Source organism: Neocloeon triangulifer, unplaced genomic scaffold, assembly GCF_031216515.1.
Source record: "Neocloeon triangulifer isolate White Clay Creek 2 clone unplaced genomic scaffold, ASM3121651v1 ptg000014l, whole genome shotgun sequence".
In the NCBI taxonomy this organism is placed as follows: domain Eukaryota; kingdom Metazoa; phylum Arthropoda; class Insecta; order Ephemeroptera; family Baetidae; genus Neocloeon; species Neocloeon triangulifer.
In genome coordinates this window covers 8,881,728-8,908,138 of record NW_026775556.1, presented here as the reverse complement: position 1 = coordinate 8,908,138, position 26,411 = coordinate 8,881,728, and the positions used below count along the sequence as shown (strand labels likewise).

At 38.3% G+C, this 26,411-nt stretch overlaps 3 protein-coding genes across 5 annotated transcripts; 1 reads left to right on the top strand and 2 right to left on the bottom strand.

The window, feature by feature from the left end:
- The first annotated feature begins 363 nt into the window (after positions 1 to 363).
- On the top strand, positions 364 to 6,202 carry LOC132200614 (xanthine dehydrogenase/oxidase-like). The gene is made up of 24 exons (XM_059626226.1): positions 364 to 532; positions 623 to 777; positions 838 to 998; positions 1,051 to 1,406; positions 1,597 to 1,823; positions 1,886 to 1,991; positions 2,052 to 2,188; positions 2,243 to 2,386; positions 2,447 to 2,579; positions 2,639 to 2,755; positions 2,809 to 2,942; positions 2,997 to 3,095; positions 3,149 to 3,377; positions 3,457 to 3,497; positions 3,569 to 3,714; positions 3,766 to 3,949; positions 4,002 to 4,203; positions 4,299 to 4,498; positions 4,553 to 4,711; positions 4,764 to 4,892; positions 5,184 to 5,408; positions 5,459 to 5,623; positions 5,680 to 5,776; positions 5,827 to 6,202. The coding sequence occupies exons 1-24, from the start codon at positions 475 to 477 to the stop codon at positions 6,000 to 6,002; spliced, it is 3,780 nt and encodes a 1,259-aa protein (XP_059482209.1). The 5' UTR covers positions 364 to 474; the 3' UTR covers positions 6,003 to 6,202.
- On the bottom strand, positions 6,054 to 20,570 carry LOC132200615 (putative fatty acyl-CoA reductase CG5065). 3 transcript variants are annotated; one of them, XM_059626229.1, is made up of 9 exons: positions 20,473 to 20,570; positions 13,125 to 13,425; positions 11,976 to 12,233; positions 8,975 to 9,120; positions 8,446 to 8,555; positions 8,191 to 8,383; positions 7,351 to 7,590; positions 7,035 to 7,292; positions 6,054 to 6,869 (listed from the first exon to the last, which is right to left on the bottom strand). In XM_059626229.1, exons 2-9 carry the CDS (start codon positions 13,359 to 13,361, stop codon positions 6,761 to 6,763), a joined length of 1,551 nt encoding a protein of 516 aa, XP_059482212.1. In that variant the 5' UTR covers positions 13,362 to 13,425; positions 20,473 to 20,570; the 3' UTR covers positions 6,054 to 6,760. The 3 variants fall into 3 exon arrangements, with proteins under 3 accessions (XP_059482212.1, XP_059482211.1, XP_059482210.1); XM_059626228.1 differs by lacking the exon at positions 20,473 to 20,570 and adding an exon at positions 18,438 to 18,580; XM_059626227.1 differs by lacking the exon at positions 20,473 to 20,570 and adding an exon at positions 15,819 to 15,959.
- Positions 20,571 to 21,402: 832 nt separating this feature from the next.
- On the bottom strand, positions 21,403 to 25,451 carry LOC132200555 (fatty acyl-CoA reductase wat-like). Its single transcript, XM_059626094.1, has 9 exons — positions 25,129 to 25,451; positions 24,272 to 24,518; positions 23,251 to 23,499; positions 23,054 to 23,199; positions 22,887 to 22,996; positions 22,599 to 22,791; positions 22,218 to 22,466; positions 21,910 to 22,167; positions 21,403 to 21,848 (listed from the first exon to the last, which is right to left on the bottom strand). The coding sequence occupies exons 2-9, from the start codon at positions 24,506 to 24,508 to the stop codon at positions 21,758 to 21,760; spliced, it is 1,533 nt and encodes a 510-aa protein (XP_059482077.1). The 5' UTR covers positions 24,509 to 24,518; positions 25,129 to 25,451; the 3' UTR covers positions 21,403 to 21,757.
- Between the last annotated feature and the right edge of the window lie 960 nt (positions 25,452 to 26,411).

Genomic DNA, 26,411 nt, shown 5'->3' with positions numbered 1-26,411 from the left:
TTATTATACATATTTTACTACACACAAAATTGGTACTTTGCGTAAAATCTGACAAATAAATAATATTGAATAATATAATATAATATTAATTTCGAAATTTCATTCACACCAAATTTACATAGTTCGATAGTTGCTAAATTCTTACAATATTATTGAATACAAAAATTAATGCTCATTTTTTTTAAAAGTTATAAAATTTAGTTAAAGCAGTGCCAAAAATAAATAAATATTTAGTCAGTTGAATAACACCAGCTGGCTCGCGAGCACCAAAAAGTTAATTAACTGATAATTTAGGCTCCCCCTCTTGATCCCCGAATTCTTATCTAGGCATCTTGTTTAAATTATTAGTCAGTCTGTGTTTCGGGCGCCTCGCCTATGCTTCAAGCGTGCTTAAGTTTTCCTGATTCAGTCGGTCCATCATAAATTTTGTTTTCCCTGTATTAAACCCATCAAGCCTAATTTCAAGAGGCTAAGATGGGTAAACGTGAAGAAATCGAGGTTCACCTTTCAATCAATGGAGAGGAACATATCGGTAAGTGAGGAATTAAAAACAAAAAATTATTTTCTTGTCGCTAAAATAAAATGAAAATTTAAAAATGGTGAAATATTTTTTATGATTTAGTAAAAAAAGAGGATCTTGACCGTTCCCTGACAGCTTTTATAAGAGAAGTGGCCTTGCTGACTGGCACCAAGGTTGTATGTGATGAGGGAGGTTGCGGCGCGTGCACCGTCACTGTGAAAACTGCCCCTGATGCGGCCCCCATTGCTGTCAATTCTGTATATTATATTTAAAAAAAATAATAACTAATCAATGAATAAATAATTCTTATTTTGAAGTGTTTGGTGCCGATATATTCGTGCCATGGCTGGCAGGTGACCACCATCGAAGGGCTTGGCAGTACATCCGAAGGGCTAAACAAGGTCCAGGCGGCGATTGCTGCTGGCAATGCTACACAGTGCGGCTTTTGCACTCCCGGTTTCATCATGAGCGCTGCTAGGTTTGGAAAACCTATTATAAGTTTATTTAAAAAATTAAAAAAAAAAATACAGCCTATTTGAAGGAAGCGAGCGTGAGGTGTCAATGTCTGAAGTTGAAACTGCTCTCGCCGGCAATTTGTGTCGTTGCACTGGTTACAGGCCTATTTTGGAGGCCTTTAAGCCCTTCTGTGCAGACGCCTCTGAAGAGTGCAAGGCTAGGGTGTCCGACATTGAAGACCTTTGTCCGAGAAAAAAATTTTGTGGCAAAAGGCCTGAGAAGTGCGAGGAAATAAAAGTTCCTTTGACCTACAACGTTGCCCTGGAAGAGTCTGGTGGATTCTTTGCAAAAGTTCAAACGTGCAAAGAAGTTACAGAGATGTTAAAAAAGAATCCGGACTGTTCCTTAGTTGCTGGCAGCACTGCCCATGGTAAATATTTTATTTCTAGTATGACACCAACTACAAAAGATTACGTACAGTAATACTGATATACTATAATTAATTAGTATAAAAAGTGCATAAAATAAAATATTTATATATTTTATGCATTTATTTATTTTATTAATTATTTTTATATTTGATTTTAATTTTTTTAATATTTTTTATTATTATTTTGAAGGGATTTTTCACGAGTTGCTTGGCAAAGCTAAGAAATTCATTGACATCCGTGACTTGCCAGAATTGCGTTCAACACTCTTCAATGGCAAAAAAGTGGTCCTCGGCGCCGCACTAACTATCACAGAAACGCAAAATTTCATAAGATCGCTCAGCGATAAGCCAGGCTTCAAGTACCTGAAGTTTATTGACACTCACATAAACTGGATTGCAAATCTTCAAACTAGAAATGTAAATTTTTTGTATAAATATAAAAAAATACTTAATCATCTGCTGCATTTTATAATTTGTAGGTTGGAACAATTGGTGGAAACATCGCGTTGAAGTACTTGATTGACTCCTCTTTCGCCTCTGACCTATTTGTAATTTTTGCTGGAGCAAATGCGCAAATGGAAATAAGTATAATTATGAATATAAATCTTAAAAATATTAATAAAAATCTAAAATTCGAAATTGCAGTTAACAAGGATGGCAAAACAGTGAATTTGCAAATGACAGATGAATCTGTGCAGAGGAATTTCCAGAAAATAGCACTAATTAAAAGCTTTTCTTTGCCCTCATTACCAGACAAGGATATCATTTACCAAACTTTTAGAGTATGGTTATTATTTTAACAAAAAGTACAAAAACCTCATATAAACGAATAAAAGGTTTCAAATCGTACACTAAATGCATCTGCATATGTGGCTGCCGCGTTCCTCTTGGAATTAAAAGGCGACGTGATTGTGAGATTGGAGAGTGTGCAGGACGGCGCCTGCTTCAAGAGTAACCCCGATTTGCAAAATTCACTTACGGTGGTTGAACCAGATTGAATCGATTTTTTTTAACATTCAAATTTTCAATTGTAATTTCAGGTCGCACTGCTCAACATTCAGGGTAAAAAGCTTGCCGAAGTGCTTGCAAATATTGATTCACTAATTGGCACTGACTGCTCACAACTGCCTTTAAATTTGATCAAGAAATTTTTGCTGAGCTTCACTGATAAGGGTAAAATGAAAAAAAAAATCACTTTTAGTAAGAAGGTGAATTTTTTATTTTATTTATAGCCCCATTGAATGTGCAATATGAGTTGTCCAGAGGCGTTCAAGAGTTTGAAACCGATGCTTCAGTGTGGCCTTTGAATCAACCAGTCATCAAAATTGAGGCCCTTCAGCAATGCGCTGGCTAGTTTTTAGCTCGGAGTGCAATTTTTTTACTATAAAATGTAATATTTTAGGAGAGTCCATGTTTGTAAATGACATGCCAGCAATGACAGGCGAGTTGCACGCAGCGCCGATTTTAATTTCTGGGAAACCAGGTAGCAGATTTGATTTGGACGCTTTGGTCACTGACGTTGAAAAAGAATTTAAGGTTCAACCCAAGGATTTTTTTAAAATTTAATTGAGTGTCATTTTTATGAAACAGAGCTCCGGGGTAGTCGCAGTTATTACCTACAAAAACGTACCTGGGATAAATTCCTTCATTCCGCTTGATTACCACTCGTCTATGGTGGAAGAGGAGGAAGTATTTTAATTATTTAGAAATTTTAACTAAATAGTATAAGTTAATCATTTCAGATATTTTTCTCTGGAGAAACAAAGGTGGACGGTCAGATGATGGGATTAGTGGTGGCAAAGACTAGGGCTAAGGCGCTGGCCGCTGCTGCTAAAGTCCACTCTCGGTTAACTTACTGGATGTACAGATGTGAAGTACGAAAACCCACACTGACTATAGATGAGGCCATGAAAAAGGGGGGCCGAAATGTCATAGTAGGTCCTGCGAAAGGCAGGGCTGAAAATGACAAACGTAAGTAAAACCTAAAAAATATTATTTTATTATAAATAATTTTAATAATAATTATTTAATAAATTATAAATTTTTGCAGTTTTGCAAGGAATTCACAAAAGCATTTCTGGAAAAATGGAGGTATTTTTATTATAGAGCATGATAAAATTTAAAATTCGGCGTTTGAATGAAAATGATGAATGTTTGAATAGATCGGAAACCAGTTTCACTTTTCATTAGAGCAGCAATCGTGCGTGTGCGTGCCTGAGGAGGGTGGCATGAAGGTTTACAGTGCCACGCAATGGCCAGACATGGTGCAGTGTAGCGTTTCCAGGGCGCTCAAAGTTCCAGCCAATACGTGAGAAAAAGTTATGCAACCAGAATGGCTAAAAAATCGTGATTTTGGCAGCGTTCAAGTAAAAGTGAAAAGAATTGGCGGAGGCTTTGGGGGCAAAATTACACGAGCGACGCACGTGGCTGTTGCGTGTGCGGTGGCTGCAAATGCTTTAAAGCGACCTGTCCGGTTGGTTCTCGACTTAAAGGACAATATGCGCTTGCTTGGTGGTAGAGCTGCCCTCAAAACAGAGTTCAAAGTATTTTTTTCTTTTAACTTAACAATCAAATAATTAACAAACAAAAAAATAGGTAGATGTTGATAAAGAGGGAAAAATCCTCAACTTGGACAGCGCCATTTATCAAAATTGTGGGCACTCGGTGAATGACTCGCCCTTGCTGTACAAAACTGTCAAATTCTATTTCGACGTTGGCTACGACAGCTCCAGATTCCGCGTGTCCCCATTTGAATGTCTTACTGACACCCCTTCCACCACTTGGTGCCGCGCACCAGGTACTCTCAACTAACTTATAATTTTGAATGCTGGTTTCTGAGCTAAAAAATATAATATAATATTAAATAATATAATTTACCACTTTAAATAACAGGGTCAACAGAAGGCGTGGTGTTCATTGAAGAAGTTTTTGAGCACGTGGCTGCAGAGCTTGGTCTTGACCCGTGGCAAGTGCGAATGGCCAATTTATCTGAAAATGATAGGAAGGACAGTCCATTGCCACAAATGGTGCTCGATCTCAAAGAGAAGTCGAATTTTGAGCAGCGCAAAAAAGAAATCGAAGAGTTCAACAACGTATGATTAAATATTTAATTATATAATTTAATAAAAAAATTTAAATGAACGCAGCAAAACAAATATATGAAAAAGGGAATCGCGCTCTTTCCTCTAAAGTACCCGTTCTTGCTTTGGGGAAATTACCACGCCACAGTGTCTGTGTATCACGTTGACGGCTCCGTCTCAATTACCCACGGTGGCGTTGAAATGGGCCAAGGCATCAATACAAAGGTTGTAAAACTGGTAAAATTGATACAATTTTACTTTCTTTATTTTTTTTAAGGTGGCTCAAGCATGTGCAAGTGCCCTTGGCATTAGTCTAGACAAGATTAAAGTGGAGGCCGTGTCTACACTGACCGCGCCAAACGATTCTGTGACCGCCGCCAGCATTGGCAGTGACACGTGCTCCCTGGTGAGTTACTGGACCGGCACGACTCTTTCGCAGTGCGGGTTGCATATTTGAAGAACTGTCAGGGTGGGAGAGAGAAATTCAGATTTGTCGCTCGTTGATGGCGCAATATAGATAATTGACGATGGCAAACTGCGACGATTCTCGCTAGAAGTTTATTTGCCCAGGGAGCGCCGGACACTTTCTTCTGGCCAATTAAAGTGTTGAAGCACGCGTGCTTTAAAACGTTTCGTGGGAAACGGCTGCGAATTAATTCAAAAACGCCAATCATCATACAAGGATTATTCATTACAGGCCGTCACGAGGGCCTGTGCGGAAATAAACAAGCGGCTTGAACCGGCCCGAAAGGCGCTAAGCGCCGATGCAACCTGGCTTCAGGTCATTCAAAAGGCTTATGAGACCAACGTCAACTTGTGTTACAACTACATGTTCTCGCCAACGGATGAGACAATTGCTTATGACATTTATCTCGCTGCAGTAGCCGAGGTCCATCTAGATGTGCTGACCGGACAGAAAAAGGTTTTCATTGATTGTATAAACGTTCAATTAGGGTAAAATTTTGGAACTAGGTAGCCAGAGTGGACGTCCTTGAAGACGTGGGACGCAGTTTGAGTCCTCTGGTGGATGTTGGTCAGATTGAGGGTGCCTTTGTGATGGGTCTCGGCTACTGGCTCTGTGAGGGCTACGTTTTTGACAAGGAAAATTACGGCCGACTGATCTCTGTGGGAACCGGGGTTAGTCAGAATTTGGAAAAAAATAAAGAAATGATAAATTTATTTATTTATATAAGGATTACAAGATTCCTGGTACTAAGGACATTCCAGAGGACTTCAGGGTTTATTTTAGGAAAAACGCTCCAAATCACCAAGGCGTTCTGCAGACTAAAGGTTTTAAATTTGAAAACTTCAGAGCCGAATGAAAAAGAAAGTTTTTTCAGCGTCTGGAGAGCCGGCCGTGACCGTGAGCGTAGTGGTTTTGTACGCCCTGAGGAACGCAATTGCAGCTGTGTGGAAGGACCACGGGATCACCAACAAACACGTCAAAATCGACTTACCTGCTACTCCTCAAAACATTATCAATGCCATTTCTGGCAGAGGTCAAGATCAAAATTGATATTGAAAGATTATCATTAATATTTTTGGTGTGGGCATGAGAAGATAATAATTTGTTTTCACGTAGTAAATTTTATTGCACTTAAGCGTGTTATACTTTTACAATCCATTATATAATTAATTGTGTAGCAAAAAAGATCACTTATATACAAACTGAGGTGTCAAACGATATAAAATAATAAAACTCTGGACGAAACAACACAAAAAAACATTCACCACTAGGTATTTCATTAAAACTTCTTTACATTTAGCTCCATTGCATATAAATAGGAGGCGCATCATTTTACAACTTGATGCAGCAACGCAAGTGTCGGGATGTGACCTACTGTAAAAATCTCTCTTGCGAGATTTGCGGACGAAATCACAATTCGTCCTACTGACTTCGCTCCTCTGAACAAAAACTGCTCCAAATGACAGGAGAAAAAAAACAGTAAAAAATTCAATGAATATAATGTATATTAAATTACATACTCGCAAGGGTATAAGAGGTGGTAAAATATTCACAGATAAGACTCGAGTCGCAATACACACGCACTGAGGTTAAAATCATATTGGGTAATAGGTGTTTTTAGCAAACAATCTAGCTTTGTATGAGCACACACAGTTACAGACGGGGGGTAAACGATCAGCACGATCTCTCTACTTCTTGTGTCACTATATAAAGATCTACAAACTAGACAAAAGAGACGAATCGCCACAAGCCGGCCGGTTCGCACTTTGAGCCTCTCTCCAATGCACAACAAGCGTTCAGTGTGTGGATCACTTGGCAATCCTCAAGTATCTGGAGAACACAGACGAAAGTCCTAGGATTACTCGGAACGAGCCATACAACATGCCCAGTTGCATTCCTCGGTGCAAACAGAATAATCTGCAAACATTTATCAAGCATAATATTAATTATTGATTTTATTTGAAATTTTCTTGAATTAAAAAAAATTAATAAAAAGTTAATTGATGATTTAACTAAGACAAATTTCAGTTATAATTTAATTTTTTGAGTTTTATAAAAAAGGCTAATTAAAATAAAACTTACGCAAAATATTTTCGGCGCGCGACGGTCAGGTTGTCCTGTGGTTCCTTTAGGAGGTACAACCTGAGCCCTGACATGTAACTCTTGAGGTAGGGATCCCATTGCAGATCGGTGATATTGAGTGGGAAGAGAGCCCGATCGGCGTCACCGCACAGCTGGTGCAGACCTTGCACGTTGTTGTCCGAAAAGTCCCATTGCTTGTTGGTGAAGTAGGACAGCACGTCAGAGAACTGGTCGATTTTTGCGTACAGCTTGGTCATCCTGAATAATTTTTTTCGTTAATTTGCATTCATTGTAAAAATAATGGCGCAGGTCTTACTTGGCTCCGCGACCCATCACCGAGGGCACAATGTCGATCAGTCTGGCGGGAATGTCGTGCATGAAGAGGGTCAAGACTTTGTACAAGGACTTGCTGCCAGTCAATGTAAGGCAGTAGTACCACATGGCCTTCTCGGGAGGCTCTGCAAGACCATATCCTTCGCAGATGCGCATGTACTCCTTCCAAATGATTGGTTTTCGCGCGCTTGACACAAAGTTGTACACCTTTGGCTCTGGGTTACTGATGAAAAAAAAATAATCATGAGCTACTTAAACTTAAGGGAAACAGGGTATTGTAATAGGCACCTAAATTTATTTTCATTATATAAAGTAGATCCTGAATAAAAAATAGTTATTCTAACGTATATTGTTATAATAGTATTTACACTACTTTTTCTTTTTGATGGTATTAAAAATCTCAATTGTTGCATGAAATTGCATGAAAAATGAACTTATAATAAATTAAAAATTATATTTTTAAGTTAATGAAATAATAATAGATTGTAGGTTGCAGACTTAAAACATTAAAAAGAAAATTAGTCTGCAGTAATAAAAATTGATAAATTACTTAATATCCATCACCAAATAAAAATTTGCATGTTAAAGTTTAAGAATGGTAAAAATCCTGGTTAAAAAAACCCTACTGAAACTCATAAGCAAAACTTTGATTTTTTTTTCAAAGTTTAAATTATTTGCGTAGCTAAAGCGGCGGAGTTTTTCATAATTAAATACAAGGTTATTGATTATTTATTAGTGAATATCATGAAAAATTTTAAAGAGAGAGGAGCCTATGTACAAAGTTGAAGTTTCCAGCAACCAAATGTTGCAATTTCCTACTTACATGTTATGTGCTGTGGTCCAAGCGGAAACGAGCATGGCGTTAGCGGCCATGTCTACGGGGATGAGGTCCACTCTGAGGCGTTTGTTGCAGTGGAAGATTCTGATGGTGCCAAGCAGAGAGCCAATTGTGATTCCAGCGGGTCCGTTCAGGTTGTCCAGCCAGCCGGGCACTGGCTCCTTGTGAGTCGAGATGACTGAAATTTATTAAATTTAGTATTAAAGCAGATAAGGGAAAACGAAAGTTTGATTAACTCACCGATGGCGGGTCTGAAAATGGCAACTGGCATGTTTTTGCAGTGTTTGGTGACGAGGGCCTCAGCAAGCATTTTGCTGTAGGTGTAGGTGTTTGGCCATTCTCCGAGCAACCTGAGTATAAAGCACGTGCGCTTTCAATCTACTTTCTAATCGTTGTGAATTATCAGAGGTGACAAACATTTACTGCTGATTTATAATCAATCAGCATAAGTAATATTTTCACTTATGTTAAATAAAAAATAGACAAAACTCTGTTAAAATAATAAGCTATGAAAACCAAAAAGAAATAGAATTATGTCATTTATTTTCATGGAGTTTAATAAACAGATCTTACTATATCAACCAATTGAATTTGATTGAATTTTAAAATTATTAGAACGATTTTTTTTTCAATTCATGAGTTATAAGATCATTGCTAAAATTGAATGAATTTTTTTTTAATTTTATTTAATATTTTTTTTCCTTTAACAATTTTTTAGCGTTAAAACAATTTAATTCAATGGTTAAAGTTAATAAAATTTAATGCTTACGATGGTGCCAAATCTTCAAACTGCTCCTCGGACATCCAGTCCATGCATTGGAGGATTTTGTCGGGGTCGACGGGCGACGCGTAGACCATCTCGTCCACTTTGTCCCGGGGCGCATTCGAGTAGGCGGTTGACACGTAGATGAAAGACTGTAAACATTCATTTTTTTCATTGAGAATTTTTATTCCTGGTATATTTCTTTGTATTTGTGCACGCAATTAGTATTAGAAGAAGAAAGTGTTTTATGTTGTTAATTTACCGGCGACATCTGCTGCTGCCGGCGCAGCGTGGAAATTTCGCACCGACAATTATTACGAGAGGCTTTTATAATTTTCAATGTTTGCTGATGCGCGCAAATCAACATAGGCCATTGGTCGCTGCGTGAAATTTCTCTGACAGCAAAACCACGCTCTTCCAAAACAACGCAAGATCAATGACTCGACCTTTGACGGCGGGTGAAAGGTAATTGGACGCTTGGGCGTGACAATAATCTCTGATTTCCGGAACTCTGCGCGTGAGAGAGATGCCCGTTGCCCTACAACCAAATTTCTCTAGCAATAAAAACATCAAATTTGATCACCTTGTAATTACTTTTACATTATAATAAACATTAATTAAATTTTAAACGATTTCTTCTTTTCTATTAAAAAAATGACGTTTGCTTGCACATATTTAATTCAAAAGCTTATAAAGTATTCATTGTGACAAAATTATCTTTTCTAGATAGACGCTGTTTGTTTTGCTGACCTCGTTTTTTCGACGACAAGCGCCTTAATGAAGAGAATAACTTTGATAAATTGAGGCCAGGAAGTCACAAAGAGCATAATTACACATTTTGACACCTCGCTCGCGCCGAGACATTTGCATTACTTATTTATCCTAATCCTCTATTGAGGTACGCAAATTTGTACAAGTGCTGCGCGAAAGCTTTTATACAGAAATCACAGCCGCCTTGACGTATGTAATTCAAGCAGAGTGAAATTTTGAAGCTAAAAAGTCGCACATGCATAATTGAGTGCGACGCTGTGCATTACTTTCTGCAGCTATGGCGGAATGCAAAATAAATAAAGACAAGGTCGATCAACTGGACATTGGCGGTCACGAAGGCGCGCAAGGCTCACTTATAATTGCAATGCATTCGCACACTTTTGACCTCTAACGAGGTCATGGGTGCAAATCTTGACTTTTTCCAACAAAAATAACCAACATTGAGCAGGAAAAAGGACCTAGACCTTTGGCGAGACGGAGACTTTCGATTTCGCAGCCGCCGATAAAGAAAATAATTAAAATAGAAATTAAGGAAAAAATTAAGAGAGTCGGTCTGGGGCTTGGCACTGCCCCTACTTGTCCGCAAACTTCTTATTGAGCAATCACGCGTGCCAGTCAATAAACACGCATATACGCGTACCTACGTGTACGCGGTTTGAGGCTTTCTCTCAACGAATCGTGATGACATTCAGTGGCCTCTTTAGCCAAATCCTTTGTCGGATATAACTGCGGTCGCTCCTCGATAATAATAAAAGTTACATTTTGTTCCTTCGCGAAACGGCCTTGGATTAATTACATGGCGCAAAGTGCGGCGTGCCGGAAAATTGCAAAGAGTGCGTTTTATAGAACCCTTTGATTTCATTTTCGCCACGCTTACCGGTGGAAGTGAAGCGAAAACAACCTTCGCCGGGAAATAAAGGCGAGAGCGTTGAGCACCTGCGCAAACACGCCACTCGAACGCAAAATGCAAAATAAGAAAAGAAGAGGATGACATCAAGGTTGATCAACAATGGGGCAATGAAACGTTTATCGTTTTGAACATAATTTCTGTGCTTTGATAGTTCAATTAACCTCACCACAATGTGAAATATACTTGGCATAAACAATAATCATCAAATTACTTGAAAATGACAAGTTGCATCCATTAAATTAAATTATTTTTTAAGGTAATTCAATTAAAAAAAAATATAGAAGAATAATTTCATGCTCTTTTTATGTTTGCTATCCTAGATTTAAATGAATTTATTTGCAAAAGTGAAGGTTGAGAGAGGTTGACACTAACTTGACCTCTCAATGTCAGAGTTTTTCTAATAAAGTTATCAATCATCTACTAATTATACTTGCAAAAGGGTACGTGTGGGTATGAACACATAATCATTTCTAATAATAAACATGATAGGATTCCCTTTTCGCAGAATATACGCACAATATTAGCGCGTGAAAGTTAAACAATTCGCACTTCAAACGAGACGCTCGTGCAAAGAAAATCCAAAGTGGTTGTATAACAGAGCCGACTTGCTTGAGTGCACATTGAGAATCCGGTACAAACGCATCAATTATAATTTCCATTGAGTGCGTGCGCAAATAGATAAATAAAAATAACAACTTGTTCTTCTAATAGATGCATAGCCGGTGGCTTCCTGATTCGCAAGGCCTCGCGCAAAAGTAAAGTCAACTGGTTTTTTTCTTTCTGCTTTAATCATTTTCTCCTTCGCCCTCAAATAATGAATGGTATTATGTGAAGTTATATTTTAAAATCAATTCAGCACCAGAACAATTTTCGCAGCCAATCGGCCGCGATAGGACAAACCAATTGAAAGCGGTCGCCTTTGCGTGCGTGACTTTCACCCCGCGGAATGAAAGAACCAGTTATTAGATAACCTTATAGCGTAATTACCGCTGGGATGCTTTTACACACCGCACGTTTCCTTCCGACTTTTGCTTAAGATAGTTTTTTCTAGACTTTTCTTACATTTGAACTTATTGATGGAACACAAGACCAGAGTTACAAGGTTAGTGGTGTTTGATTTTTTCATTATTTTATGTAGAGAAGGTTGCACCCATTGTGTGCGAGAAACGTCTGCGAGTCGTCGTTAGGAACTATTGACGCGCGTCTGATTCAAGGAAACCAGCAGATTATTTATGTTTCAAGATGTTTTAAAAATTAGCATTACATAATCTACTTTTCGAGCGCTAGAAAAGCAGTTGACTCGAGTGGTTAGAGTTCAGAGCTTACCTTGAGATTGTGCATGTCTTTGCAAAGTTGCATCACGGCGTTGGTTCCGCCCAAGTTGGTCTGCAGAGCCTGTCGCATCTTCTCGTTGAAACGGACCGTGGCGGCCACGTGGAAGACGATGTGCACGTTGGACACAAGGACGGCGCGATCGGCGGCGCTGAGGCCGAGGCCGGGACGAGAAATGTCCCCAGGGATGGGCACCACACCTGGCTGGACGCCGATCAATGAGCCGCGCTCACGCCTCAGACGCTCAAACACCTGCCAAAAGAAGATGCTAATTTAATTGAGGCTCCGCAGGAGAAAAATATTGGGTCACCGGGCTACCTGTCGGCTAACAACATGACTTGCAACAAAATGTTTTCACGCATATAAAAAATTAGATCAATTTGACAAATTTTAATAACAACGAATAATTTTCATGGATATTTTAATTATTTATTAAATTTTAGGCGAAATATATAACATTAGAATTTTTAGGGTAATAATCAGCCCCTCTTAAATGTAAAACCACAGCGTTAATTGAAATTGATTTATTACAAAATATATTGCCAAATAACAATGCGCTTATCAAATTTTTGTACATAGCTAGAAATTTAGTTTGAGCTGGATAATAATATAACATTTAAACTCATTTTTGAGCTCATATTTATTCAAATTTTAATACTATTCCTAAATAATTAAATTTATGATTACGGATTTTCTTGGAAATTTGTAATTTTTGCTTACATGTTCAGTTGTAAATTTTACAAAAATAAAGAATGCAGAGAAATATAACAATATTTAAATAAAGAAAAATTTAAATTTAAAGTTCTTATTAAACTACATATTATAATTATATTAAAAATTGATTTGTTATAAAAATTAAAAAAAAATCTGCTTCTTTCTATTTTTTTCCAATTTCAAAACATTTGTTGTGAGCAAAATGAATGAATTTAATTATAATATTATTTTAATTTTTTATTTATAATTACGCTATAAGAGAATAGAATACAAGTGATTTAAATGTGCTTTATAGTTTGAAATTTGTTTTCAATTCATAGCGTTTTAAATTAAACAATTATTAGATTGAGTTCATAGCAACTATTTCGGTTTTCCAGAAAGTATTCAGGAACCTCCGGAATAAACTCAAAATAAATTATGATATCTTACCGGGTCTTTCATGAGTTTTTCAAGGCGCTGCTGCGGCTGCTCACCCCTCTTGGGTCGCAGCAGGACGTAGACGTTGCCGACCCCTGGACAGGAGCGCAGCAGCTTCTCGAGCAGCACTTTGCCCATGAAGCCCGACGCCCCGGTGATGAGCACGGTCTTCTCATGGTAGAACTGCTGCACGGGCGTCAGGTCGTCGTCGGCGAAGTACGTCAGGGGCTTCGTGTTGGCGATCTCCATTGCTAATGGAAATCAGCCGCCGTGCTGTTGCTCGTCGCGCTTCAACCTTGAAAGGACACACACTCTGCAACAAAAAAGCAACGTAATCAATTTTGGCTGTTGTTGTTTTTATCTTATGCTAACAATGAGGAAGGTTTTTTTTATTAACGAGCCGGTGCATAATCATCAATCAGAGTCTCATTTTTTTACGTGCCAAATAAAAATATCTCAGTGAGAGGCAATTATTCCGAACAGGGCCTACGTGCGGCTGCCGGTTTTTAATTAGGCTGCCCAATTTTTCTTTTTTTTAGACGTTAGCTGCACCTTGCCAGACGATGACAGCAATAAACTTTGCGAAAAAGTGTTGCAATTTTAATTTTTGTCACAGTCACGTAGACGCATCAGAGCGAGAAAAAGAAAAGGTCGTCATATTATTTTACTAACTTCAACAAGGAAGCTCCATTTGAACTTGACAAAAAGAGGATTTTATAAGAACTATGCTAAATCAATTCCTAGCTTAAATTTTGCAGAGATAATTTTGGCCTTCACATTATTTCCTCAACCGTGAGAATTATTACTATATACTTAAAAATTGTAAGGTTTGGTAGCATAATCATTTTTTATTCGGTTCCTTTATCATACAAGAAAGGTTTATATTAATTTTAAAAAGCCGGATCTGCACGTGTCACTTGCCATTTTATTGTTATATCGAGTCAAGCGCCTCTTGACCTTTTAGCAGGTGGTGGCCGCTCCTTATTTTCAGCATCCCCAGATTATTAAAATTTATTATGACAAATTGACTGGCTTTTTTGCAACAAAACATACTCGCGAGCGCGGCCTTGTGCGTTATGCTGGGTTGAATGGTCTAATGAAGGAGCAAAATAACAAGAATCGCTCACACAAATGCCGGGAATCCCTCTATGGATGAAGGGCAAAAAATGGTGCGGTTTTCAGAGCACCTTGAGAGCGCATTTACTCGCAGGCGGATGAGTTTTTTTTGCATTCCCGACCGACAACAATACGACGTTTCGGTCATCAAATCGTCATTACTCGGCAAAAAGCTGCAACTTCATTTGAGATAAGCAGCAGAGGAGGTGGTGAATATTATTCTTTTGTCGTGAAAAATGTAAAAAGCCCGGCACGTACAAATATACGTACTCAAGGGCAAGACAGTAAAAAATTATTACACAATCACAAATCGGCGAATCACGCCCTTTAAAAGCTACACTCAAAATCTTCAGTTCAAGTGAATATTTTTCAAAAAGGGAAGTCGAGAAAACCACACGTAACATGTATAGAATTATACTGCACCGGTCTCAATGTTATGACGAAGGAAGCTATCCAAACGGAATGTCGCAGAATCGTGCGAGTGGCGGAGCGGCATTCCACTCAGGTGCAAAACCATATAGCTGCCCTCGTATCCATAATTATGCAACGTGAACAAGTAAAGAGTACAAACTAATTGCCGTATAACTCGTCGAGAATCATCCTTGAGCGTGCAGACCAGAAGGTTAATTTCGATTCTATACACGCGCATGAATCATTATTTTGTTCAGTGAATTCGTTCCAAGTGCGCAAGCAGAGACGCAGATTTATGAAAATATTAATATCTAGTTTTATTGCTTCGTTTCCTTAAAGGATGCAAGTTTTGCAATAATCCGTAATCACTTAGAGATTTTCACAATAAGTTCGCCTCACCTTTATAATAATCCGAAAGGGAGAGTTCAACGCTCGAATCTGGAGCTCGTAAAATAGTTTAACCCTGCGGGCGACGAACAAATAATTGCGACTCAATTCATTTCCGCGAGGTTAGTTTCAGCCTTACAATTAGGAGGAAACGACTTGAATTTCACGCTCTGCCGAAGACGCAACGCGACGCATTCGACACACAGCGCGTAGCGTGAAATAGCCTTGAAAAGTGATGTAAAGTTTGGCTGAAAAATTAGCGAAAGAGAGGAGGTTGCTCGCGATTTCCGTTACTTGGGACTGGGTGGAAATGAGGACGACTCGCAACTCTGCCGCGAGAAAATCATATCAAGCACCTCGACACACTCCCGCCAAACAAAAGCACGTGCATTTGTATTGATAATGAGAGCTTATACGTTATATTTTGGTTTTGAGAATGGAGCGCGCGTGACTTTTGGAGCTCGCCGTCCGTATAACTGTCTCTGCCTGAGATGTAAATGAGAGCCGGTCAAAAAAATGTTTTCTTCCTGCATTGCCGAACCGAACGTGGCGCGTTTTTACAGTTACTCATCAGCGTGTTTGTAAACTCACAGCCGTAATAATAAACTCGGTAGAGGAGTAAAAAAAATAATAATAATACTGCGCAGTGGCCCAATTAAAATCTTATTTTCAAAAAAAAAAAAAATTAAAAAGATGCGTTTCACACGATTTCTTTTTCCCATCATTCTAAAAGAGACGGTTTAAAAAATGTAGCCGTTTCTTACACCAATAAAAATATTAGTGACTTCTTACCGCGAGAAGATTTATGTTTGAAAATGATAGTGAATTTGATGCGACGTTCCCGCAGGAGGAAAGGCAGAGCAAGGCACAGAACACACTTGATTCTAGAAAAGCGCTGGCAGCACTGAAGGGTTAGGCAAGAAAAACCCGGTCCGCGGGCACTCGGGCGGCGGGCGCGTCGCATCTCCTGCTCTGTACAATTATACATTGGTGGGGTCGAGAGCACGCACGTTGTTCACGATTTTATCAAGTGGGCAAGAAGCGCCGGTGACCCACATTATTTACGTGCCGAGGAAATGCAGCGCGATGCACAATAATGCATTAAAACACTCGATCGGACTGATTCGTCGAAGCAACCGGTTTTCTTTTCTATTATGTAAGCTGGGCGGCCGCGAGAGGAAAGGCCTACACACATGTTTGCCGGGGCCAGAGTTGGTCGGCTGGTCGGTCGCTTTCTTTGCAGTGCAGCCGCGAGTAAATTGCATAAGAAAGCAGCTCTCCTCATCTCTCATCCGAAAGAACTTTCACTCGCGAGCGCCGCCGCGTTCGTCTATTGCTGCTTTTTGCCGTCGCCGCCAACTTCGGGATGTAGCGAAAGTGAGTGAGTAAGGAGCCGGGCACGCCTCCAATGACCCTTTATATGCACCAGGAGTGCATTCTTCGCCGACAATAAGGCGTGAAATTGCCACGACTCATGTGGCGAATCCGTCCGAACTAGCAAAATGATGCAACTTCCTCCGAGTAAACACGATGATACTTTTAAAAGAAATATTAACGTGGATTCGGACACTGAGCGAGAAAACCAATGCTTGGGAAACGAATCAAAATGTGAAAATTTCAACTTGCATTGGAAATTTTAATTCTTTTGAAAACCGATTTGGATTTGATTCCAAAACAATTAATTTTTCCACTTAAAACACAAAAATTAAGACAAACGGCAACACTTTTTTGTCTTAATTTTGGAGTTTTAAGGGGGAAAATCGATTGTTTTGGAAAAATCTGTTTTGAAAAGAATTAAAATTTCCAATTAAAAGTTAATATTTTGACATTTTAATTCGTTTTCCAAGCATTGGTTTTCTTGCTCAGTTTCTGAATTTTAAGATTTCTTTTGAAAACTTAAAAGGAACCTTTAACAACGCAAACACAACAAAATCTCTACAAAAAAATTACACAAAAAAAGCGCGCGCGCTCACACACCCACACTAACAAAATTAACAACGATGATAGTTAATAATTTTTCAAGTGATTGAATCAAACGTTTATCCATTTATGACAAAAGGAGCCAGAAGTGTTAAATAATAACCGTGGAGGATGAGTGGTTTCGCGGCCTTGAATCGCAAGGATCAGTGAAATTGGACACGGCAAACAATTGGCACTCGAAGGTGAATTGGACGAAACCACAACAATAAGCAAAAGATTGATATAAAAAATTTATTACACGCGTTTCCTCTCGTCTAAAAGAAAGTTGATTTTTGTCAACAAGATTTATTTGTTTATTTATTGGGCAATTTGTTTAATCGATCAAATCACCTGACCAGACGAAAATACCGGATCGTATCAAGCGGCGGTTAGGCAATTTCCTTTAATTAATATATAAACACATTTAAATCTTGTGCCGGGTAGATGGACGAATTATCGAAAATATCACGCCACTTTCTTTGATTTCCGCGTCTCTATGCCTACAACATGCAAATGTAGGCCAATGCTAGCTAATACAGCCTCTCTCATGTAACTTTTCCCGAAACAAGTTATGTCAGCCAGCCACATTAGGTGAGTGCTCGCGCGTGGTAAACACCCCGCGGCTTCACAGATGGTCCGCGTGTACCAGCAGCACCACGTGAAAATGCAAATCGTCACTCAAGATCGAACAACAACAACGCACGCAGCAGACGATTGATCCACTTTCCGCCGCTTGCGATTTCGGCAATCAAAAGCGGCGCCCAAACACATTCCCACACTCGCGCAAATTTTTGAATTTCCAAGCTATTTTAAAAGAACATTAAAAAGTCAATTTTTCCTCACTCTCCGGTTATATTATTATCTTTGGATAGCACAAATCCGTTTCTTATTTACGAGTTGAGCAATAATGGAATAACACTGCGCGTGCAATTGTTTGTCGTTCGATCGGTCAGATCACCTTGCTTTTAAAAGAAAAGCGCCGCCAAGAGCGTGCGACTCGCGCCGCCGAGAGCACTTTCATAAAATAATCGCGCATGTAGGCTATGCGTGCACTTCCTGCTGCCACTTTACCGATTTGAGGACTTGGCCACCGCTGCTGGTGCAACCCGACGACACCAAACCAATATGACTTTTAGTGAAATAAAATTGAAGAGTTTGCGGTCTCGACGCATCTCCACTCGTTTCCGCGTTAGAAAGTGATTATGGGCCACCGCGGATTCCGATTTTAATTAGTCCATCATGCAACTCTGCTGCTGCAAAATGCTCGCGGTCATTCATCGTGAGCATCCGAGCGCAAACCCACCGAGCTGAGCTGTCAAAACTCAAAAATTATTTTTAGTTCTGGGATGGAATAAAATTAATTTGATCGAGTGCCAGTTTCATCGGTTCAAATCAAACTCGGCGTGAATGTATAGATTTTTGGTATTTCGTGCGGTGTGTTATGGTACTCACCGGAACGAATTTCAGCAACTTCTCCCGGTCAACGCTTGTCAAGGTGTGAGCGCGAAGAAAGTCTGCTCGGATTTATGCGGATCCCCACTTAGTAGCGCGATCCGACTCCCCACCTTCAGCGCTAACTTTTTTCAATGACTTTGAATTCAAAGCTGCATTCATCAGCACAGAGCCATGTCTAAATTTTTATATTTTACCCTTTTCTTGAATTCACAAAAAATGTAAAAATTGCCACATAAGGTGAGACTGTCTATATAAATTTCACGAAAAAATATAAATTTTTTGGATTGACAGTTCTCTGAATTTTTTTTTTAAACTGAAACATTGTCCAAGATGATGGATATTGCAATTTTGTATGTTAAAATATTTGAATTACTTTTCATGAATTTTAATGACAAAATACAATATTATTACCATAAAAGCTTTGAAATGTGACGCACCCAAGAATTGGAAGGTTTAAATTTGGCCTTGTACCATTTTCCATGTCTTCATGAGGATAAAAAGAATATATCGAAAAGCAGCGTGGAAAATACACTTAGTAGGTGGTATTCCCGTGAATGCAACGATTATAGATCTTTTTCCCAGCATCATTGCATCAACTAGGGATAAGAGTTAATAAATAATTGTGATTTAATCACTTCACTTTTAGCGACACATTGATTTTAAACAATTTAACGAGCTAAATCTTTGATCATGGTATAATTCTTAGGCCAAATTATAATAAATTTAATTAAACTGAAAACTAAAAACAAAAATTTTCAGAGTTATTGCACTTGTTATAGTGCTCAATAAAGAAAGTAATAATAATATATATTAATTTTATTATTTTTTTAATTTTAAATTTAATAATTTCTAAAATTTTGAACAAATTTTCTCAAACATGCGAACAAACCATGTATATAAAATTTACATTCACTTATATTAATTATGAGATAAAAAATTAATAAAAATGTCAATCGCTTGTATAAAAAATTTGTGTTCATTCTCTATGGAAAATAAAGTTACTCAAGTTTGAAAATTTAATTCATTGCAGCTTAGCTTGACCTCACAATGCACATTTAACTTGTGATTGTCAATTATTTGATAAACTTTTTTTACTCACCTTGGTTCTTTAAGCAAATCTTTAAAATTTCAAGACGTTTTTTATCAGTCTCAAGTAAATAACAAATAGCGCAAAAAAATTAAACGAGTATGCCGCTGATTTTTTTTGCGTTAGTAAAACTCCTGTCTTCAATTTGACTTATGAAAATTATTTGCAAGTCACACAAGAAGTGCACGGTATTTGGCGGCTCAGACGTCATACCAAAAAGTTAATCACATTTCGTTCTTTGCGTTTTGCCAACAACCGCCTTCATTGTTTCGTTTCTACGATTCACTCGGCGCCGCGTCAGCAAAGCTACGCGAATGAACGTGATATTTTCCTGAGCGATCTTTGCCAACGATGAATAATAATAAAAAATGAATTTTCAAAATAAAGAAAATCTTGAACCGTCACATCATAGTTCATTCACATGCAAAAACTTATTTTTAGATCTTTGTGCTATCCTTAAGTAGAACGATTTAAATTCAACTTACGTCTATTAAAAAAAAAATTTTTAAAAAAATAAAAAAAAATACGCGGCTGACAATATAGGCACGCGGGCGTATGGAAAATAACAAAGCCAGCAAGAGTGACTCAAAGGCTTTTCCTTGTGGTCGCGTCAAGGGTATCAATGCGTGCTGTCTATAATCAATCGGTCAGGTGGTCGAGTGATTAGTTGGCAATTAGTTTACACATACCTTAATTTATTACTGACAATGAGTAGTCGCCTTTTAACGGAGAGCAAAAAAAATTAATTATTTGATAAGATTAAATTAATTGAAAAAATATAAGTCATTAACTTTTTAAAAGGTTAAAATTTGCATGAGCCGTTCGGCCAAATGGATGGAAACCCCCGCCCCAGACTTCCAGCTGGGATTTTTTGCCCTCTTTGATGAAACAAAGGCCTTGAGTAGCGCGTGTAACTCTTAGTACTAATGATTTCTTTTAACTCACGTTCTCGAAGTCTCACTTGGCGCGGCGCACGCGGAGAAGCAACTCCACTGCAGTTCTCGCTGGGCAAAGACTAAACAATAATACACGCGCTCGCTGTCGTGAGCCTAGGAACTTTTCCCGCGCGCACTTATTGCAGTATCAGCAGAGCACCGCACAGAGCAAATTCCAACTTTCTATTTGGCAAAGGAATCGGGTAATTGGACGATATAACTCTTTAATCGGTTGTAAAGACCAGCGACTTAATTAGCTGCAGCCACACATGTTGCCCATACCGAAATCCAAGCTCTGCAGGCAATAGAGGTTTACCAAAGAACGTGACCCAACTGCTGCCTCAAACGCAGCGTCATTCCTTCTGCTTTTCAGGATGCAATTTTAGCACCTCTGTCTAATCATGGTGATCGCGTCGGAGCAAAAACGCGCAGTGACGCAGACGCCCAGAGCAATTTAGGGCCTTGAACTTGGCTAACGTGGTTTTTTTTATAGAAACGGCCAATTGATGATAGATTCAATTCGACAATGACGTCTGTTTGCATGCTGGAAAGCGGTGAGCTTTTGCGTTTTGGACCATTTTACAAAAGACGTCACCTTCTGCTCAAGTGAAACCCTGAGCGACGTAAATAAATGAGTCTTGCCAGTCACTCGCTCCCCATTGTTCTCTTGCGGTGACCAAAGGAAATTACGGCCGCAGCTTGGCGTCTGACCTTTGATTTCAACACCAACGCTTTGTAGAAAAAGAGCTGCAAAACAAGAAGGTGCAAGGAAAATCGTGCTTTTTTCCTATACGTATCTGATTCGCTCATACACTTCATGCAATCAAGCAAATGAGAGAGGAAAAAACAGGACTGAATTTTGCCATTTATTTTACAGATTTATCTTTACTTAATAAAGTTAAGGACGTCCTTTACTTTTGAATTGCAATGTTGTCTGGAATAAAGCGCTCCAAGCTCAAAGCAGCAACGTGACTTTTAGAAATAATACACGTTCAAAATTATACTGCGTGACCTCATCACAAACTTGAGGGACAAAATGTAAAGGCACACTTTTTGTTGTTTCTTTATTGTACTGAAAATGCATTTACTTTTTCTTTATTTCCTACAGGGTAAATATGTACAGGCATTTTTTTATTGTGTATGTTGAAGTATTTATATAGCTACAAAAACATTACATTGCCAAAAAGTAAACATTGTAAACAATAATAGCAGACTATATACTGTATAAAATATATATGTATACGCATCCGCCTTGAAAGTCTATCTATATACAAATGGGAATTGCAACTTTTCGCTCAGAAAAACATGTAGCAGAGAAGAGACCATATAATCCTGAGGGCCACATATACAGCCACACCTTGGATGCATCTGTGCAGAACCAAGAACCTGAAAGTCATCAAATTATAATAAGTCAAGTTGCCCTTTTTGCGATTTTTAGAAGAATTACTTGAACCAACGCTTCCTAGCCGCTGGAAGGGTACTCGGGTCGTCCTTGGCCAGGAACCTTCTGAGGCCTAGGATGTGCGTCCGGAAATAATCCTCCCAGTCCATGTTGCTCATGCTGAAGTTGAAAAGTTGCTGATCTTTCGTATTGAGCTTTTTCCAAAGCGCCTGCATATTGTTGTTGGTGAAATTCCATTGTTGCGTGCTGAAGTAGGCGATGACGTCACCAAACCGGTGGATCTTTTTATACACCTTCATCATTCTAAAAAAAATAATGAATAAAAATTTCAATAGTTATTTAAATTAACTAACTGTGGCGATCTTCCTATGGCAACCAACACTCCATCAACAAGAAGGGCGGGAAGGAAGTGGAGGAATAGCGAGCAGAGCAGGTGCAGCGGTCGGTACTTGTTGATTGTGAGGGTGTAGTACCAAATAGCCTTGATTGAGGGCACGTTAACCCCGTTGCGGTAGTTCAGTTCCATGAACTCGCCCCAAGTGATCGGCTTCTCCGGAGAAGAAACGTAGTTGTAAATCGGAATTTCTTCGTCGGGTTTTCTCCTGAAAATAAATCAATGAAAATTGCATCCCATACAAAAGAGAGATTTCAATAACTACCATATGTAGCAAACGAAACTTTATGCAACCGTCTCGACGTGCATGTCGCGAAGGTTGCATACCCAAGACACTTACGTGGAGATCGCCGTTTCGTAGGCAGTGGCAATCAGAGCGCTCACAGCCATATCAACGGGTACCAGGTCGGCGACCATTTCTTTGTTCGCGTGAAGAGTCCTCAGGATTCCAAGACCGGCACCAACCACCACCCCTGTCGGCCCATACACGTTGTCAATCCACCCTGACACCGGCTCCTTCCAAGTTGCAATAACTGAAGGAAAATAAAATTTAAATATAAAACTATTAAAATTTATAAAATGAATGGAATTTATCTGAAAATTGAGATAAATTATGAAAATGACTTACTAATTGCAGGCCTGTAAACAGCAATAGGTAGGTCCTTTCCTAAATCCCTAACCACGTCTTCTGCAACGTTTTTTGTGAATGCATAAGTGTTGGGAAAATCTTGCAGAATCCTGATATTTATGAAAAAAAAATTAATATGTACACATTTTAATTAAAATTAAACTTACGCTGGTGTGGCGGCATCAAGAATGTTGTCCTCAAGAGAATCGACGCACTTTGAAAGTGACTCGTGTCCAATCGGGGGCTGGTAAAACTTTTCTTGGATTTCTTGAAGGTTGCAATTCGAGTAGGCAGTCGAAACGTGAATCACGCACTACAATGAAATTGTTAATTCACAACTCTCTTGTTGAAATAAAATTATCACTTTGAGATTTTGCATCTGGGCGCAAAGTGCGAGCATGTCCCTAGTGCCCTGAACGTTGATGGCGTTGGCGAGGCGCAGCTTTTCGTCAAAACGCACCGTGGCCGCCGCGTGGAAAACTATGTTGACGTTCTCCAGCAGTGTTTCGCGGTCCTCGTCGCTCAGGCCGAGACCTTTCTGCGCCACGTCGCCCGCCACTGGCACTATGCATTTGGCGAAATCAGGTCTTGTTTCTTGTAGTTGAGCAAATACCTATAATTTGTGGAAAGTTTGATTAGTAAGTAACTAAATTGATAATTAAATTTAATAAAAATATATAATATTTGATGGTGAGCCAAAAGCATGGTCTGGCTTGAGACATTATTGTTCCCTGGGCCCTGTGATGTACCAATAAATATTATTTGCAGCGCAATAAAATAAATAAATAATGTTAATTTAGCATTTAGTTATTTTTTTAAATCAAGCACGGAACTCAATATTTTGTTTAATTGTTGAATTTTACATTGCTGTTCTTTAATTCTCCATTAGTTTTCCAACAATGTGAAAATGTAAATAATTGTAATATTTGATAGCCCCAAATAAATATTTTTATAAATTAAATAAAGAATTAATGTAATTTGAGTAATTTTCAAAGTAAAATAGGTAAAATATCTAAACCAAAATATATTAACAATTTAAACATTCAATCATCACAAATTGATTGAGAACAACTTTCATTCTCATCCGCAATGCATGACCTTGAAGGCCGGGAAAGAGGAAATGCTATTTATGCGCGAACAGATTATAATAAGGCAAACTTGTTTGACACCTGCGTCATACATCATGCCAGGGAAGCCCTTGGTTTGCATCTAGCGTGACCGGCGACCGCGTTGCAACTCTCCAGAAAACCAGCTATGTTCTATGTTTCATATCTTCTTCCCGTCCATCCCACACGATGATTATTATTTTTATATTTTTTTCTTTTATTCTTCTATATATTGCGAAAATATTAAGAGGATTAAAAAGCTTCCTGTTAATAACTCACCGGATCGCTGAAGATTTCCTCAAACCTCGTCGAAATTTCCTTGCCTTTCTTGGGTCGAATGAGAATATAGATGGTGCGGATGTCCGGACAAGTCCTGAGCAGTTTTTCCGATATCACCTTGCCCATGAAACCAGTGGCCCCGGTCAGGAAAATGCATTTGTCGGCGTAAAACTGCTGAATCGGAGATTTTTCGGCCGCCTCCGCCGGAGTCGCGTAACCCAGCTCGGCGCTTGTCATCGTGGAATCGCTGCAGACAAAATAGTTCAATTATTGCAATGCTGTGCTCTGGTTTTGGAGTTTCGAGTTTATTTTGTAGCAGTTAAACAAGCAGTTGCGGAGAAATTAAACAAATCGTTTTTATTCAGCCTTGCTGAGCTTGATAGTTATGTTATTGCAATGCGCCGCGCCGGGAGTCAGTGTACCTGCGAGAGACGCCTGCATTGAACTTGTGCGGCCTTCAATCAGTTCATTGCAGTGCGACAATGATTGAAAAAGTCGAGAAAATTCTATAATTACATTAAATAATAAGTTTTAAATCAAATTATCGCGATTAATTCAAAATTGGAAATCTAAATTTTAGTGAGCAAATTCAACAATCTGAACACATATCTTCAATAAGTGTAAGTACGCTTTTTATTTTTGTAGAATGAAAAAATATTACAAAAATATTAAAGATAATATAAAGTTGTCGCAAAGAACAATTAAATCTTTGTTGTTTAATGAAATATTCAAATTAATTATATTCGTAAAAATTCAATGTTATATAAACACAAAAAAATATTGAAACCATAATTACTTAAATTGTAATTAATTTAACAAAAGCTAGTAAAAAGTATGATAAAAATATCACAAATTACCTTTGATAGCAATTACAGTATAGTTGATCTAACAAGCGATCTTTCCGTCGACGAAGATGAATGCAGACTGAGTTCCTAAGAGGTGACCAACTTGGTCATCGGCGGCTTTTCCTGTCCGCCTGCTCAGGATGCCCCTCTACCTTTTCATCTTTGATTCCTGTTGCACTATAGGGTGACGAGAGCTCAAAGCAGAAGTTAGAAGGTCACTTTCATATATATGCACAATTCTAGATTTATATTCTTCTTCCAAATCAAGGATCCAAAATCAATGTGGTTAAATAGTAAATATTGCGCACATTGTTTAATTAGATTAATAAATAATAGAATAAACGCTCATGATTATTATTAATCTGTGTGAGACATTTATTTGCAATTGTAATTTAAAGATAAAATTATAAAAAAAAAATAAAAAAAAAATTAAAATAAATTTATTAAAAATGATATTATTTGCTTTAAAAAAACGGAAAAATTAATTTCTCAATTTAAACAAAATTTTCATGAAGTAAATAAAAGAATTAATGCATTTTTATTCTCTAATAAAAAAAAAAATGATTGACAATGTCAAAAAAGTGAATTAACAGAATTAAATATCTTTGCGGCCTATTATTTAACTACGCTATGCTAATGGCCAAGCCTTACTTTCAAAACAATGTTTTGTTTAAATGCTTACTGTAATTTTACAGCACTTTTACTTTAGCATTTTTATTGCAATTTAATAAATAAGTATATACGTCTTGGTGGAAGGACTACAAACAGTTTAAATTTATGATATACGGAAATATTAGAAGACCTTTGCAATTTGTAATATTGGCTCTGCGACAGCTAAAGAAACGTGCATACTTTACAGGAGCATTGAAACCCTTTAATTTTTTGAAGTACTGCCAGATTACAATAAAATCGTCTGCACTGCGTTGAAGTGCAATAGCAACAAATTACAACCGGGCGTCCTCATACAGTCACTTGGCTGCACTTACAGAGTGCATTTCCGTACGTGGTGACTCTCATTGCAAGTGGCATATTAGAGCAAACCGGTTTCTGCTTCCTCTTCACCTTGCACTTGCGCCCAGCAGTTTTATTAATACACATTAGAATAATTAATTTCACACTCTTCTATTTACAGGGTCATTGGAGTGAAAATTTAGCAGTGCTTTTGTCTGGTACAAGGATTAAAAATGACTAGGCATATTTAATATTGACGCACAATGCCGCACTGGGAATTTGATTAACCACATCCCATGAAGATTTGCGTCACTAAATCTAGCTCGTCGTCATTCCTTGGCAGC